General features: G+C 37.8%; 1 protein-coding gene across 2 annotated transcripts in view; it reads right to left on the reverse strand.

Moving 5' to 3' along the window:
* kif26ba (kinesin family member 26Ba) overlaps positions 1–16,294 on the reverse strand; it is a 113,384-nt gene that overhangs the window by 14,443 nt on the left and 82,647 nt on the right. For both annotated transcript variants that reach the window (XM_067368122.1, XM_067368121.1), the window contains exons 6-8: positions 6,792–7,004; positions 5,991–6,084; positions 1,030–1,292 (exon numbers count right to left, since the gene is read on the reverse strand). In XM_067368122.1, the coding sequence (XP_067224223.1) occupies positions 1,030–1,292; positions 5,991–6,084; positions 6,792–7,004 (570 nt within the window). The remainder of the gene's footprint in view (positions 1–1,029; positions 1,293–5,990; positions 6,085–6,791; positions 7,005–16,294) is intronic.

The following is a 16,294-nucleotide window of genomic DNA, read 5'->3' on the forward strand; positions in this document are numbered from 1 at the left end:
CTGCAACTTCTTTTTACCCCTAAGCAAAGAACAACAACAAAAACTTTGCTGTGAGTATATCACAAAACTAATCTTTGCTTTGTTTCTCCACACTCCCTTTCAATTTCTTCTCCTTTGTTCTTAACTTTGATGTTTACTGTGCAGTAATGTATACGGTTCTCAACTTCATTAAATGAATATTTGAACATAACCTTAGACCTATTGCTTATTTCACAGATTCTCGAGAGGAATCTTCAGAAAAGCGCTCTCCGTTCCAGAGGAAATATTATCACTCCGCTTACAGGTGTTCACGCCAAGTCGTAATTCCCGTGATTACAAGATTTTAACTTCGTTCACATCCTCTTAGAGCTCGAAATTACAAATTGCAAGCTGAGAATTTTCTGAGAGCTCCTACTTGTGCCACGTGACCATTGTACCACCTGACCACTGCAGCTTTATTTATGCGTTATAGCCATAGAAATGCATATTTCCCAGTCAAGGACAAGAACAGTTCTGAGCAGAACGTCACGTGTTGTCATCTTGAAATTATGGTAATTGCAACATGGCGTGAACACAGCAAAATAAGTAATAAAAAAATTATTATATAAAAAAAAAAAAAAAAAAAAAAAGACTAAAAGCTAAATGTGACTAAAGCACATAAAATTACTAAAAAATTTAAATAAAAATAAAAACTGAAAATATAAAAGCCATTTCAAAATATTTCTAAATACAATAATAGTATCTAAATAATACTAAAATAACTGGCCCCAAAACCACACCAATGGTTAAAACATAGTGCCAAAGATTTTACATTTATGGAAATCATATTAAAATGGAATAGACATTTTAACATTGTAAAAATTACACACTTCTCCTTTAATGTTACTTATGTTATTTACATCAAAATAAAATTTGAATAAAATGCACATTTTAATATCTATTTTTCACAGTATTTTAGCATCAATCAGTGATTACAACCCCTTACATGAACAATATACTGTATAATTAAAGAACTGAGAACATCATTAATGATCAGAAAGACTATTTTACCTGCATCCCGCAGATGGGGTCCTCGCAGAGGTAGACTCCAGGAGACTGGCCGTCCTGCAGACTGCCTGTCGCCACCTCTGACAACAGATCTTTCAGGTTCTCGTCTTTTCCCCAGACCTCCACAGCTGACACTCGTACGGAGAAACGTGCGCCTGTCTTTTCCTTGCACTCGTTGATCAATTTGAATAGCCAGGAAATGGCACACGGGATGATCCCGAAACTCTGCATGGAATCGTCCTTGCCAATCATAGTGTAGGATTTGCCTGTAACAAGACCAAGAATCAAGTTGACGATGGATTGCTTTGCATACAATGATTGGCAAGTATAGAGTGGAACGGTACAGTAGAAATACAGTAGGTCAGGTGCTAAAAGCCATGGTGTCTGTTTGGCCTCAAGACCATTACACCAATATGTGTGGTCTATTTCACACTTTCTAATGTGATATTTAGCTTCCATACCAGCACTCTGGCATAAACCACAGTGACAGATGTCACATACACGCTACACCAACACATTCCAATACAATTAAAAATCCATTACAACTGGAAAATTGACAAGATTAATGTAATTGTGCTTATAAATATAGTTGGAAAATGTACCGTGCCTAATCACAAGAGTGTTTTGTCTGCCTTAAATGGGTTCTTATTTCCAGAAAAGCCCGTTGTTTGACAGTACGCTGACATTTGCCATATGTCGTAGTGTGGTTGAGTAAGCACATACGCCATGTGGGCAGCACTGGGCATTAAAAGCAGGTTCACCCGCAGGACCAGAACCGGAACAACAGCCTGTTGATTGGCAGCTTCCCTGGATTCATTTCTGGACATTGCCCTCCACACAGTCACATGCATAAATACCCCTGCTGTTGACATGAAAGGGGCCACTAAACAAAGCCATATGTCACAGCACACATTCAGACCAGATTTAACTTCAAAAGACGGATTCCTCTAGTTTGGGTTGGTTAGAGAGTGAGAAACAGAAACAGAGATGATCGAGTGTCTGCTGAAATAGGACAAATATGCTCATTTGCACGGTTCATGGTGATTCAAACATCACAACTGTTCATAAATACAAGCCAATCCTTCAATTGTGCAGATGCAGCCGATTATAGATTTATTCATGATTTAATATGATGCACATGGGGCAGATTTTTCATACTTTCAGATTATATAGACCTTATTTTCCAGAGAAACATGCGCGCTGCCATCTTTAGAATATTGTCTTTGAACTTCCGTTTTCGCTGTAGTCCTGTATATTTCTATGGCATCGCTGTTGAAGAAGAATTAGCTGGTGAAGAGGATTTACGTGTTGTAGAGTTAACAAAAGTTATCATGAGCATTGTAATGTTTAAAGTGGGTGTCTTAACAAATGTCAGTAGAACGGGAGGATTTTAAAATGAGCAGTTATATAATTATATGTGGAAATACAAGCCGGAAGTCAAAAGACAACGAGCGCAGCACTGAAAAGGGGCGGGGCTATGATCACTCTAATAATTAACACTTTAAGGAAAATTTAACGAGGTGTTATACTATGCCATTTCACACAGTGTTTAGTATTATTTATATACTGTAATAGTAAAGTAATTATTCGTATTAATATTTTAATTAGTTATATATATATATATATATTCAGATCTTTTACTATATTTTAAGTTTTAGTAGTTTTGTGATGTGCTTTTGTCATTTTATTAGCTTTTTTAAATATTTGTATTTAGCTTTCATTTTTTATTTCAGTTTTAGCAATTTAAGGTTTTACCTTTGCATTTTTCACATACAGACAACAACGTAGTAAATTTGATCCGGATCCACAAAAACTACTAAAATGCTGCATTATTCATGCCAGACCAGTAGTTGGCGATATGACTTTGTAAAGAAAATCTACGCGACTATAGACTGAAAACATTATATGCATGCGCATGACATCACCTTTTTCACAATTTCACTTTTTTGTATTTTACACAGAGACGATAATTTTATTGTTTTCAAAATCTTGCACTTTGAAACCCGTTTTCAAAAGCTTGCATTTTCAGGCCCCAAAACTCTATTGTCATGTAAATGAAAGTCCAAAACAAAGAATAAGTTCTACGCTTTTAGTTGAAAACAGTGTTGTGTAAGTGGCCCCTTAGTTAGTTTTGGTTCATCCAATATTTCTGTTTTATTGTTTTATTTTATTTCAGCTTTATTTCAATTAATGAACAATGGTTCTTGGATACTGTACCAGGGTCATGTTTTTTTTTGGGGGGGGGGTTTGCTGGTTGGCTGGTTGGCTGGCTGGCTGGCTGCTGGGCAGGCAGTGAGGGGTGATGGGGGTTTGTGGTGTCATGCACATACATATTACATGTTCAGTCTATAAGTGCACAGTGTTGCTGGAAGTCTTTGCAAAGTGACATCGCCAACTACTGGCCATTTTTAGTCATTTTCACGGATCTATGTGAGCAGGGATTGTTTTGAAAAGCAAAGGAAAAACTTTTCAGTTTTTAGTAAATCGTTGTCATGTAAAAGTACCCGAAACCAAAAAACAACATACACATGACAATGCATTATACCGGTTCACCCTGGTAACATATAATTTGTCATCATGATGACACTGCATTAAAATCCATTAAAACACATAACAGAAACATTTTATTGTAGACGTAAAATAATTTATTTAAACATGAGTTAGTTCAATTACATTTATTTATAATTTATGTGCTTTATATTTATTTTTATTATTATTTGTTTTAATACGTTTTACATTTTTATGTAAAGCATTGTAACATATCAAACCTGCTCTGTCAAAAATGGTCTTTCACATCAATTAATGTCGCTGTGCTTATACTTCCAAGCGGAAAATAAGATGGATGCTCTGTAGCAGGTGAACTGAGAGTCAGTAATTCAATCAAACTGGATAGAGAGTGGCATGATTGGAAGGCAGAGCTTATGAGATTCAATTACTACAGCATCTCTCTTAAAAATTTTACACACACACAAATCCATTATGGGCTTCAGCTTGTCCTTCAGTTTTATGGATTTTGACTTATTGCAATAAAGCATAAATAAGCCTCCAGGCTGATCAAGCAGTTTCAGGATAGGAGATAAAGCTTCATTTTAAAACACTGCTAGAGTATTGTAATATTCTCCATATGCCATGTGCATCCTCACAAACAGCATGACATACAGGATCTATGGTTATTAGTTATTCTCTCTCTGGTTGATTTGAAGGCTAAAGCCAAAAGCCAAAAAACAAATCTGTGTGCTCAAGCCAGTTAAAAATCTTAAAAAATAGTATATTAGGTTTTCATGCACTACAGCACCAATGGTGACCAGGGGTTGTCTCATTGCACTGCACAAGTTCACCATGATTCTTTTGTTTCTTGTTTTATACAGCCACAATGTAAAGCCAAATGTCCAAGATGATTACTTTCAAAGCACTAACAGGCCAGTGTCTCGATTATTACAGCTAGTTAATTAGCTTTGGGCATCTGACCAATTAAATCACAGTGGAATGCTTTTACAATGATGTATGAGCAGGTCTTTGGTTTTCGAGTAAAGGTTAATGGAAACGAGGAATCTGAGGAATTGCACGATGTCATCAAATAACTGACCAGCAACCACAGTAGCATTTTCCCATTGTTTTCCAAGCAAACGGCTGGTTAAATTTTACACTAATCTTCCAGAAACAACAATGGACAATGACAGCAAAGCAGGGTGAGATCATCTTGTAGTCTGCCATGCGTGCTATGAAACTAATTCCATCTAATTCACACGATGTAAACGGTTGAGGTGTTGGGAACGACGGGGGATGGTTATTTACTGAACATAAAACACATATGAGGGATGAAAACATTACAGAATGTATTAAGGTTGTGACATTCATTACAAAGACATGAAAGATGTCTGCCTGAAAAGGCAATTACAAGATATTATAAAGGGGCAATGGAAGCACTTTGTGATAGGCTCATATATTACAGAGACACTGAATATATATATATATATATATATATACTAAAAGGTGCCCTAGAACCTTTTAAAAAAAGATGTAATATAAGTCTAAGGTGTCCCCTGAATGTGTCTGTGAAGTTTCAGCTCAAAATACCCCATAGATGTTTTTAAATTCATTTTTTAACTGCCTATTTTGGGGCATCATTATAAATGAGCCGATTCAGGGCTACTGGCCCTTTAATTCTCCTGCTCCACACCCACGGAGCATAAACAAAGTTTACACAGCTAATATAACCCTCAAATTGATCTTTACAAAGTGTTCGTCATGCATGCGTCGGATTATGTGAGTAGTGTATACTGCTATATTGTTTACATTGATTCTGAATGAGTTTGAGGCTGTGCTCCATGGCTAACGGCTAATGCTACACTGTTGGAGAGATTTATAAAGAATGAAGTTGTGTTTATGAATTATACAGACTGCAAGTGTTTAATAATGAAAATAGCAACAGTCTTGTCTCCGTGAATACAATAAGAAACGATGGTAACTTTAACCACATTTAACAGTACATTAGCAACATGCTAACGCAACATTTAGAAAGACAATTTACAAATATCACTAAAAATATCATGATATCATGGATCATGTCAGTTATTTTTGCTCCATCTGCCATTTTTCGCTATTGTTCTTGCTTGATTACCTAGTCTGATGATTCAGCTGTGCAGATCCAGACGTTACTGGCTGCCTTTGTCTAATGCCTTTCATAATGTTGGGAACATGGGCTGGCATATGCAAATTTTGGGAGCGTACACCCCGACTGTTACGTAACAGTCAGTGTTATGTTGAGATTTGCCTGTTCTTCGGAGGTCTTTTAAACAAATGAGATTTATATAAAAAGGAGGAAACAATGGAGTTTGAGACTCACTGTATGTCATTTCCATGTACTGAACTCTTGTTATTTGACTATGCCAAGATAAATTCAATTTTTCATTCGAGGGCACCTTTAAAGTTGTGTTTTTTGGTCTCAGCTATTTGTCTCTTACCTAGTTTGGAGTGTCCAAAGCAAAACACACAGCCATCTGCTCCATTAACTACAGACTGGATGACTTCAGCCACAGTTCCTGCACAAACCTCTGCCTGCCAGGAAACAGAGAACAGCCAATCAAATTCACACTCTGCAGAAATAAACAACTGAATAAAAAAAGAATTTACATGATTTAAATTAAATTAAGGTATTTTTAATAAGTCTGTTGACTTGTTTTCAATAAAAACTTTTTTACTTTATTGTTTTTACTTAATATTTATTTGTTTTGCTTCTCAATTAAACTGTAAGTCACTTTGGATAAAAATGTGTGCTAAATAAAGAAATGTTAATATAAACCAATAGTAGTTTTAAGGATTTTTAGATATTTTAACTTGACAATTTAGATATTTTAACACTTGTTAAGAGTAAAATGTTTCTTCTGGTGTGTGCAAGAGACGGTCTTGATAGCAGCAATGACTTGTCCATGTTTTATCAACTACCTTCAACTGTTTGGAGTCTATTGAAGTCCACTATATGGAGACTAATCCTGGAATCAAAAACCTTAATTTCTTTTCGACTGAAGAAAGGAGGACATGGACATCTTGGATGACATGGGGGTGAGTAAATTATCAGGAACATTTTATTTGAAAGTGAACTAATCCTTTAAGACAGGTTGCTCCGCAGGGTAATTCCCTGTATTAAGAACATGTTGCTTTGTATAAGGAGGCAATTATATTGCAGTTCTGCCACTAGTGGATGAAATGACACACTGCATGTTTAATGGTAAGAACAAACTTTAAAACTAGTACCAATCCCTCACCTGAGAGGCATCATGGGAGAAGGCTGCATCAAATGCAAACATCTTTGGAGGAGCCTGGTTGGAGGTGCCGCGTTTCTGAGTTTGATTCTGCTGAGAATTGGCCGCTGGGTCCATAATGGTCACTTGCTTCTTACGAGAATCGACCTTCAGGAAAGAGCTGGACTCTGCCGCGCTGGTGGGCGTTGAAGGACATACGCGTACCATCACTTTCACCTGCACAGAAATACAACAGCATCTGTTCAGTAATGCTTATCAAATTGTCATGTTTCAAAGCAGCAACCTATCTGTGCATAACAACACAACCAATGTTTTTGAGAACAAAACATTCTGCTTGAGGGAGAACAAGCTATTTATGTAGGTTTACAGCTCTGTTAAAGGTTGACAGATTGAGGAAAGTTCGCATCTCCTTTCCGAACACTTCTCATATAAGAGCACTTGCTTTTTCAAGTGGTTTTGAACTACTTTTTGTGACTATAAACCCTCAACATGTTTACCATTACTCGTGTTTTTGACTGAAGTGTGTGCAGTGTGATACTTAGAGAGTTATTCATAACGCTTTAATATTTCACAGTCAAATGTGTGGAGACAGGAGGCAAACATTAAATCTCAATAATGCTATGAAATGCAGTTGCAAGACTATGGAAAGGGTATGCCAAGTAACTTTAGCTGAAGTTTAGTTTTGGAAACTTATTTTACTCTAAGTGCCTCTAATAAATTATTAATAAAGACTGAATCTGAATACAATGTGCACAGTCTACAAACAAAGTGTTCGGATTGCACCAAATCTAATTTGTAGCTGAACCTTTAATTGTTAGTTTTTAACTTTTTCTTTAAGAAAATGTAGTTTAAATGATGTAATACACCATAGAATATAGCCTGATATCCTTCCATATCTGTATCATATACATGCATATAATAGACATCTAATGTCTTCTTTGCGAGTGTGCGCTCTCTACACTGTAAAAAAATATTTTCATGATTTATCACAACAGTTTTTCTTTTGTCAAATCAACTTCAATAATTAATGTGGTCCAGATAACATAATATTTTGAGTTTTTGTTGATTAAATCAATCACCTTCATTGTATTAACTCAAATTTTTAATTTCAACAAACTCAAAATTTTAAGGCAACCAGGTAACTTACTTTTTTAAGTTAAACCAACAATTCTTTTTTACAGTGGAAATACCTTCAAATAACTGGACTGCATATTCACTATACTAAACAAACAGCTGACCTATTGAATGCACCATTATAAATGCCTCCCAAAAGGAAACACTCTCTCTATAAACTGTGACTAATATGCTTTCTTTCTGAGTCTTTGCTTGTTATAGAATTGTGGTCATGGAGCAGTTATAACATCTGTCATGCGGTGAAATGTAATTATTGAAATCAAAGCATTCAAGATTAAATTTCATGTTAAGCACATATTTAAACAACAGACTTTTCTGACCCTAGATCAGCACAACAGTTTATTTTGTCTTCTCAATGCAAAGCCGAATTCAAAGCAGCAGACATAATTACCATAGAAATCCAATCTCGACGCCATATGGATTAGCGACTATAATACCATCATCACTACATTGATAGACATTTTGATAACGCAGGAGAAAATTGCTTCTCTAGAGCATCAGAGACATTCAGGCATATATTTGTTCTTAGACATTGTACTTATTGGTTTGTCTTTGAATGATTGTTTTAGTGCATTAAGACAATAAGAACTAGCATCTCTCAAGACTTATTTTTTCTAATTTAAGGATCAATATAATAGATTTGAGAGTCATATGTAGAGGAGATTCCCCTGTTATTGCCTCTGGAAAGGAGAAATAATCCTATAATAGTTCAAGTGGATTCCACTGAGATCAACACATAACTATTTCCAATTCTTCTTCAGAAGAACAAAAGCTAAAATTATTGTTGCTGTTCGTTCATTTCCTTATTGAAAAGAAAACGTTGGTATCTTGGCAAATCTAAGCTGAGATCTCTTCTGAAACTCTAAAGGAGACACATGAGATTGCTAAGGTCATTCCTTTAAGGAAAAATCAGAGAAGCAGGAAACTAATCTGTACATCTTTTTGCCTTTCCTGGGAACAGAGGTCCAGAAATGCCATTACGGTTTGTTAAATATTTCATCCTGGTGTTATTTAATAGCAAAAAGAATCCTACCTGCGGTTTTTGCATATTCCATCTGAATTATGCATAAGGTGCATTGTTGAGAACACATCACACACGACACTTCTCTACTAACCTGCTGAATATGTGTGCACAAATCAGGACAGCTCTTTTGTAGTCTGGGAAAAAAGGAATGCAGCTGACCTTTGACGCTGTAATGATACTGTCATTTCATGCATTGGTGTCTGTACATCCCCCTAATCCACCAGAGGTGTGGCAGCATTTCTAGCAATGGTACATCAGGAGCTGTAGATACAGTAAGACTTATCTATACAAGTTTATAGAGTCTACTTTTGAGGTAAAGCTCCTCTGAGCCACAGTGATAAGTCTCAACCAATAGCTTCAAACCGGCTCAGATCTAATAACGTGCTAGCGGACAGAATTTAATGAAACCCTCTTTTACACCCACAGTCCCTGCACTACAAAGACTCATGTCTTTTTCTGTTCCATATAACCAATACTTCCAGGTTTGTTTAGATATGTCCAGCAACTCTATGCCCATTACCAAAAATTCTGTCCATTGCATGCATTGAGCCTCTAATTTTCAGAAGCAGGGATAAGATCCTGGTAGGGGGCTCATTAGCCAGCATATGCGGCAGGATGGTGGCGGAGGAGGTGGTTTCCCTATGATCTCTCACGGCTTTTGTGGGTGAGAGCAGTTTGGATAGAGCAGCACGACTAATTAAAGGAGATGCTCTCTTCTGGGTTATTAAAGGTCTTTAAGAACACTGGAACAGCAGCCAAACCCACATACTCACTCAGTGGTGCCCACATTGCTACTAGTTCGCAACATCAAAACATTTAGATTCACATTTATTTTGTATTTTGCATTTTATAGTATTTCTGAAACCTCATCGATGATTTGTATAATGGTTGCTTTTGTATATATATACAGTATGTATATACATGTATATACACACACACACACATACATATATATATATATATGCACATATAGTTATTTTGCATTAAACACAAATTAATGAATGTCGAATCATTCAGAACACTTAGTTCTGAATGAATTGACATGAATTAATTTGTGTTTAATACAATGGCCCCAAAATGTATCTGGATAATGTATCTGGAACTGCATAAAATGACTAATGCATAAAATAAACTACCAAATTATAGCCTAGGCAAACAAATAATGCAGAGCTTTTCTCAAATCTAACTTCACTTTTATTGACAATCTTTGCTGTTTTGATTTTAGTGCATATATTAACTTTTTTTGCTTTGGATAGTTCACCCAAAAATGTAAATGTTGTCATCATTTACTAACCCTCAAGTTGTTCCAAACCTGTATAAAAGAAGATATTTTGATGCAATTTTGTAACCAAGCAGATCTCGTCCCCCGTTGACTACCATAGTGGTAAAAAAATACTATGGTAGTCAATGGGGTGTGAGATCTGCTTGGTTACAAACATTCTTCCAAATATCGTCCTTTGTGTACACCAGAACAAATAAATGTATACAGGTTCGGAACTACTTGAAGGTAATTAAATGATGACAAAATTTTCATTTCTGGGTGAACTATCCCTTTAAGAGCAAGTCTGCATGTTATCTGCACTGTTCTCCAGTTTCTTAAGCTTCATCGCCACAGCAAAATATTTTACCCGAGTCTTTAAAGTGGGTTTGAAGTCTGTATTGAATATGCTGACGCTATAAATACTGTGCACCAAAACAAGGACAAAAAACTCCTTTCCAGTTGTCCCCACGGCACGGCGTGTGAGCATAAACAACGAAACAAGTGTAGTCTTATTCACAAACAAATGACTCTTATGAGCTGGCTCTTTTTAGTGAATCAAAAACACAGCTTGATCAGAGTATCCTTATCAGATCTATACGAGTGAGCAGTTCTAAAAGACGAGTTACATCTTTGAATCAGTCATATGGAGTCCATACAAGTGAATGGAATCAGAACGGTTAATGGGTGCTTCTCAAACGGAAGGCTCCATTCTAATGACACTGGACCTTCTTAGCCCAGTCCTTTGGAGGCTTGTAGGCTAGAGTTCATTGCTTGTTATATTCTGCATATGTTATGCTTTATTCCCTGATATTTACAGGAGAGTTTAAAAACAATTCCACAGTGAAATGTCATTTGAGCACTTTTCATTTCAATGATTGATTTGATTTATATTGTGGCATTTGAAGTATAAACTCGGGATGCACAGATCTTATCCAGCTACTTATATGTGCTTGTAGTCGTACAGAGAAAGCAAGTTTCATATTTTTTAGTGGGCTGAGATCCCATCTCGGATTATAGAATCAATAAACCTGAAGTTGATATGTCCATTACAATTGTAACAGTCATTGCCTGTCACAAGGTTTATTGTATTTGTGGTTGTTATGTTCTTCCTGGACTCTAGGGGGAGAGGGAGCATACTCATTTTGGTATATAACAGGAAACAGTAGAGTAAATGGTAGGGTCTGTTTGGTGCCTCATGGTTGTTTGCTACCTGTTCACTACCTGTTTGCCTAATCCTGTTTGAGAAACTGTTTGTGAAACTGTTTGTTTCCTGCTCAAACGTTAGTTTAATGTTTGTATCAGTGTGATGAACTTGCATGGAATGTATTTAGTTTAATTGGTATATTGTTTTCCTTTTATAGAGGATTTTTGCTGTGATGTAACTTTTGCGAATCAACTATGATTACCTCTACATGATTACTTGCACACCGTGTTGCTGAAGCCACCTTTGGTTCAAGTGTGAGATACTGAAATTGACCAGCCATTCAAGCATAGGACAACAAATGACCTCGTCAACTTCTTCGTCATCTGTAACTATATTCAACAAAAGATAACACTGCTTTCCTTCAATTCATGAACTGTTTAAGTTCTCAAACATCTGTGCTGGACAATTTGATTTCCTATATGCACATACACTTGTATTTGATGAAATTGTTGAACTGTATACGCATGTATAGTTTAGAAACCAGGCAGTATATTGGGTATTGTGAATATTGAATGTGAAACATTTTTTGAATACATGCTAAATGAAACTGCACTCTTGTTTGTACAAGACTTTATTTATTAATAGACCTTTCTTGCACAAAAGACGATTCCCCCCTTAACTCTTGTAGCTTGACCTGTGCAAAGTAACTGGGATGGTTATAGATTGGTGGCCCGTACGGGGACCCTTATGTTGCATATTGAAGTGAAAGGTCTATGTAGTGTTTGTTTCGTTTAATGTGTGCAATGTATTATAGCAATGTCAATATTATCACGTGATGCAGAGGATGAGTATGAACCCGCGGCTGATTTCACCGCTGGTCCTTTTGTGACTAGAAGAGACCCACCTCCAATAAAAGATCTCATAAGCACTTTCAGTGAATTGTACCTTAACTCAGACAACGAAAATGAATCTGATGTGCAATCTGACATTCCTCTTCCTCCTCCTCCTCCTCCAGATGATATAGCTCCTGATTTTAGTCCCACCGAGCAATTTAGCCATGGACTGGCTGAGAGGGTTACAGCTTTAAAAGGTGAGGTACAAACCTGCCTACAAAAATTAAGTCAATGTTGCTCCCAAACAGAGTTTAGCAGTCAGTGTAAGTTGCTGGAAGAGAGATTGAATTATAAAATTCAGAGAGAATGTGAACGGGTTAAGCAGGGCCTTGAGTTAAGCATCCAAGATTTGGGAAAGTCAATGGTTGACTGTCTGAAAAGAAGAGACACTCAGATTGATGCCAAGATTAAAAGCTATGCTCATGTTGTATCTACTCCAGTTTCTCCTCCATTCTCTGCACCAGCTCACCATGCAAGATCTAACCAAATTGCCAGCTTACCAGACAATGTAAATGATATCTTTTATCGTCCACCTATAAAAGCTGAATTTCCTCAATTCGATTCTGATGATCCTGTCTCTTTCATAGAACGTTGTGAGGAGTATTTTGCAATTAGACCCCTCACAGATTCTGAAATCCTTGCATCCCTTACTTCTGTGCTAAAGGGGACGGCTAAAGACTGGTGGTTGGCTGAAAGAAGACATGTACTTACCTGGGAGCAATTTAAACAAGAGTTTTTGCACGCTTTCCTTACCGATGATTATGAAGCTGAAGCTACAAAACGTCTTTTAGAAAGGAAACAAGGTTCCAGAGAATCCATTCGTGATTTTGCTTACCACTATCGAGCTCTTTGTTTAAGATGGAAGAAAGAGATGACAGAAAAAGAGATTGTTCAGGCCATTTTGAGAAATTGTAACCCCAGACTTGCGAGTTTGCTGAGAGGAAATGTGAAGGAAGTGAGTGAGTTGGTAAGAACTGGAACACAAATTGAGAGAGATTTTGAAGAAGCGAAGCGGTATTGGAGTCAGGTTAATGTTGAAACCCAGAAAAGAAAGTCCCCACTTGAACGAGATTCTCAGTCCAAGTTAAATCCTTCTTCAACCCGCATCCTACAACCTATGATGAGTGAGTATAATTTAAAAACTTTGACATTGCCTTTGTTGGTCAGAGGAAGATACTTTCAAGCCCTGGTTGATACTGGAAGCTCACTAACGCTGATACAAGAGTCTTGTTGGAGGAAGCTGGGACATAAAGAACAGCTTAAATCAAGTGGTGGACAAACCTTCAAGCAAGCCAATGGTCAAGTATTACATGCTATAGGAGTATGGCGTTGTGAATGTGAGCTACATGGAAGAATGTATGAGGTCGAATTGTTTGTAATGAAGGATTATGATCTTACAGTACCCATGGTACTAGGTATGGATTTTCTGGTAATAACTGGAATTCATTTGGATATCGGCAATGCTCTGTATACCTTACCTGCTATCACTGATTATCAAGAAGAAACATTTTCATTCTTGACCCCTCTTGTTAAAGATGCATTGCTGTCACTTTTCATTGCCTTACCTATTCCAGAGGAAACAACAGAAACCAGGCAGTATATTCAACAGTTGATCACAAATGCTGATATCTCTTCTGTATTCCGGTCACAACTTCATCATCTACTCCAAGAATGGCCTACTGTCTGTACAAGTGAAATCGGACACACTAGTGTGGTTAGTCATCGCATTATTACCACCAATGAAGTGCCTGTTCGTAAGAAAGCTTACCGTGTATCACAAGAAAAACAAGCTTTCATTGAACAAGAGATCAAGTCGATGCTGGATAAGAAGATCATCCAACCTTCCTTTTCTTCTTGGGCTGCACCGGTAGTCCTAGTGCCAAAGAAGGGAGGTGGACAAAGGTTCTGTATTGATTACAGAGGGCTAAATGCAAAGACATATCTGGATGGATATCCCATGCCTCAGATCCATGATATCCTTGAGTCTGTGCATGGAGCTGCAGTGTTCAGTACCCTCGATCTTAAAAGTGGGTAGTGGCAGGTTGAGGTGGACCCTGAAAGTATTCACAAAACGGCTTTTGTAACACAATCAGGGCTATATGAATTTTTACGTTTACCTTTTGGCCTTAAAAACTCAGCAGCCTCGTTCCAACGTCTTATGGAATTTGTGCTGAAGGATCAGAAAGGAAAAAACTGTTTTGTGTACATTGATGATATCGTAGTGTACTCCACGTCTGAGCAAGAGCATCTTAACCATCTGAGAGAAGTGTTGCAATGCTTACACAAAGCAGGCTTAACGTTGAATCTTCAAAAGTGCAACTTGATGCAGAAGTCGTTGAAATTTCTTGGACATGTGCTTTCAGTGGAGGGAATAAAGACAGACGAAGACAAAGTCAAAGCTGTGAATGATTTCCCTGTACCGAAGTCTCTGAAGGAAGTGCAACGATTTCTGGGTATGGCAGGCTGGTACCAGAGATTTATTCCAAAATTCTCAGAGAAAGTTGCATCATTACATGCCTTGAAAAAGAAAGGAGCTACATGGAGGTGGACCGAAGAATGTCAGAATTCCTTTGAGTTGATCAAGCGTGAGTTGATTAGTGCACCAATCCTCATTGCCCCCGACCTGAGTAAACCATTCAAAGTACAGACGGATGCCAGCGATCTTGGAGTAGGAGCTGTTCTAACCCAAGATATTGCAGGAGTGGAACATGTAATCGCTTATGCTTCACGCCTTTTAAGAGGAGCTGAGAAGTCCTACTCCGTTTCGGAAAAGGAGTGTTGTGCTGTGGTATGGGCAATAGAAAAATGGAGACCTTACCTTGAGGGAAGACCATTTGAAGTGATCACTGACCATGCTGCTCTTACCTGGGTTTTCAACCATCCTAAACCCTCATCCCGATTGATACGTTGGGGTATCCGTCTCCAGGAGTTTGAATTCACTGTCAAGTATAGGAAAGGCCAATGTAACATTGTTCCTGACACACTTTCCCGTAGTTTTAATGAATCTTCATCACTCAACCTACTCACTCCGTTAAATCCCAAGGATTCTTCAACTACCTTTGCAGCCTTTCCTATAGAATGGTCAGACATTGCCAAAGCCCAACAAGATGATGCAGAAACCCAAAAACTCATTGCTGAAATTCAGTCAACCCCTAGTCCTGATCCCAAACGTATCCATTATGTCATGAAGAATGGCTTTCTTTTCAGAAGCATATCTCAAGGGCATAAAGGAGAAAAACTTCAACTTGTCATTCCATCCTCACTGAGAGCTGATTTCTTGAACTACGCTCATGACAACCCCTTGAGTGGGCATCTCGGCAGACTCAAGACATTGTTGAGACTGGTAGACATATGCTATTGGCCAATGATACGTGCTGATGTATGGAAGCATTGCAAAGAATGCCAGGTATGTCAAAAATACAAACCGAGTGTATCGAAGTTGGCTGGCCATATGCAGTCTACGCCGATAGTGGAACCTGGGTATATGCTGGGGATTGACCTTATTGGACCATTCCCCAGAAGTTCAAAACAAAACGAACATCTCCTAGTAATAGTTGATTACTGTTCAAAGTGGGTGGAATTGTTCCCTCTGCGAGTAGCCAAAGCTCCTAAAATTTCACGCATTCTTGTTGAAGTTTTTACTAGATGGGGCACCCCAAGGTACTTGGTGTCTGATCGAGGAACACAATTCACCTCCCAGCTCATCAATTTAATCTGCAAACAATGGAATGTCATCCAGAAGCTTACCACTGCTGCTCATCCACAAACCAATTTGACTGAACGGGTAAACCGAACACTCAAGACCATGATTGCATCATATGTACGGGACCATCATCGCCATTGGGACAAGTGGCTAGCAGAATTCAGATTTGCTATCAACACGGCATGGCAAGAAAGTACGGGATTCACTCCGGCTGAAGTCATGCTTGGTCGCAAATTGAAAGGACCTCTAGAAAGAGCTATCATGAGACCACCTGATCCAAACAGCCCAGCCTACCCCGTTCTCGAAAAGGCACAGGAACTCATACAATCTGTGCAAAGAAATGTTGA

Source organism: Chanodichthys erythropterus, chromosome 18 (genome assembly GCF_024489055.1).
Source record: "Chanodichthys erythropterus isolate Z2021 chromosome 18, ASM2448905v1, whole genome shotgun sequence".
In the NCBI taxonomy this organism is placed as follows: domain Eukaryota; kingdom Metazoa; phylum Chordata; class Actinopteri; order Cypriniformes; family Xenocyprididae; genus Chanodichthys; species Chanodichthys erythropterus.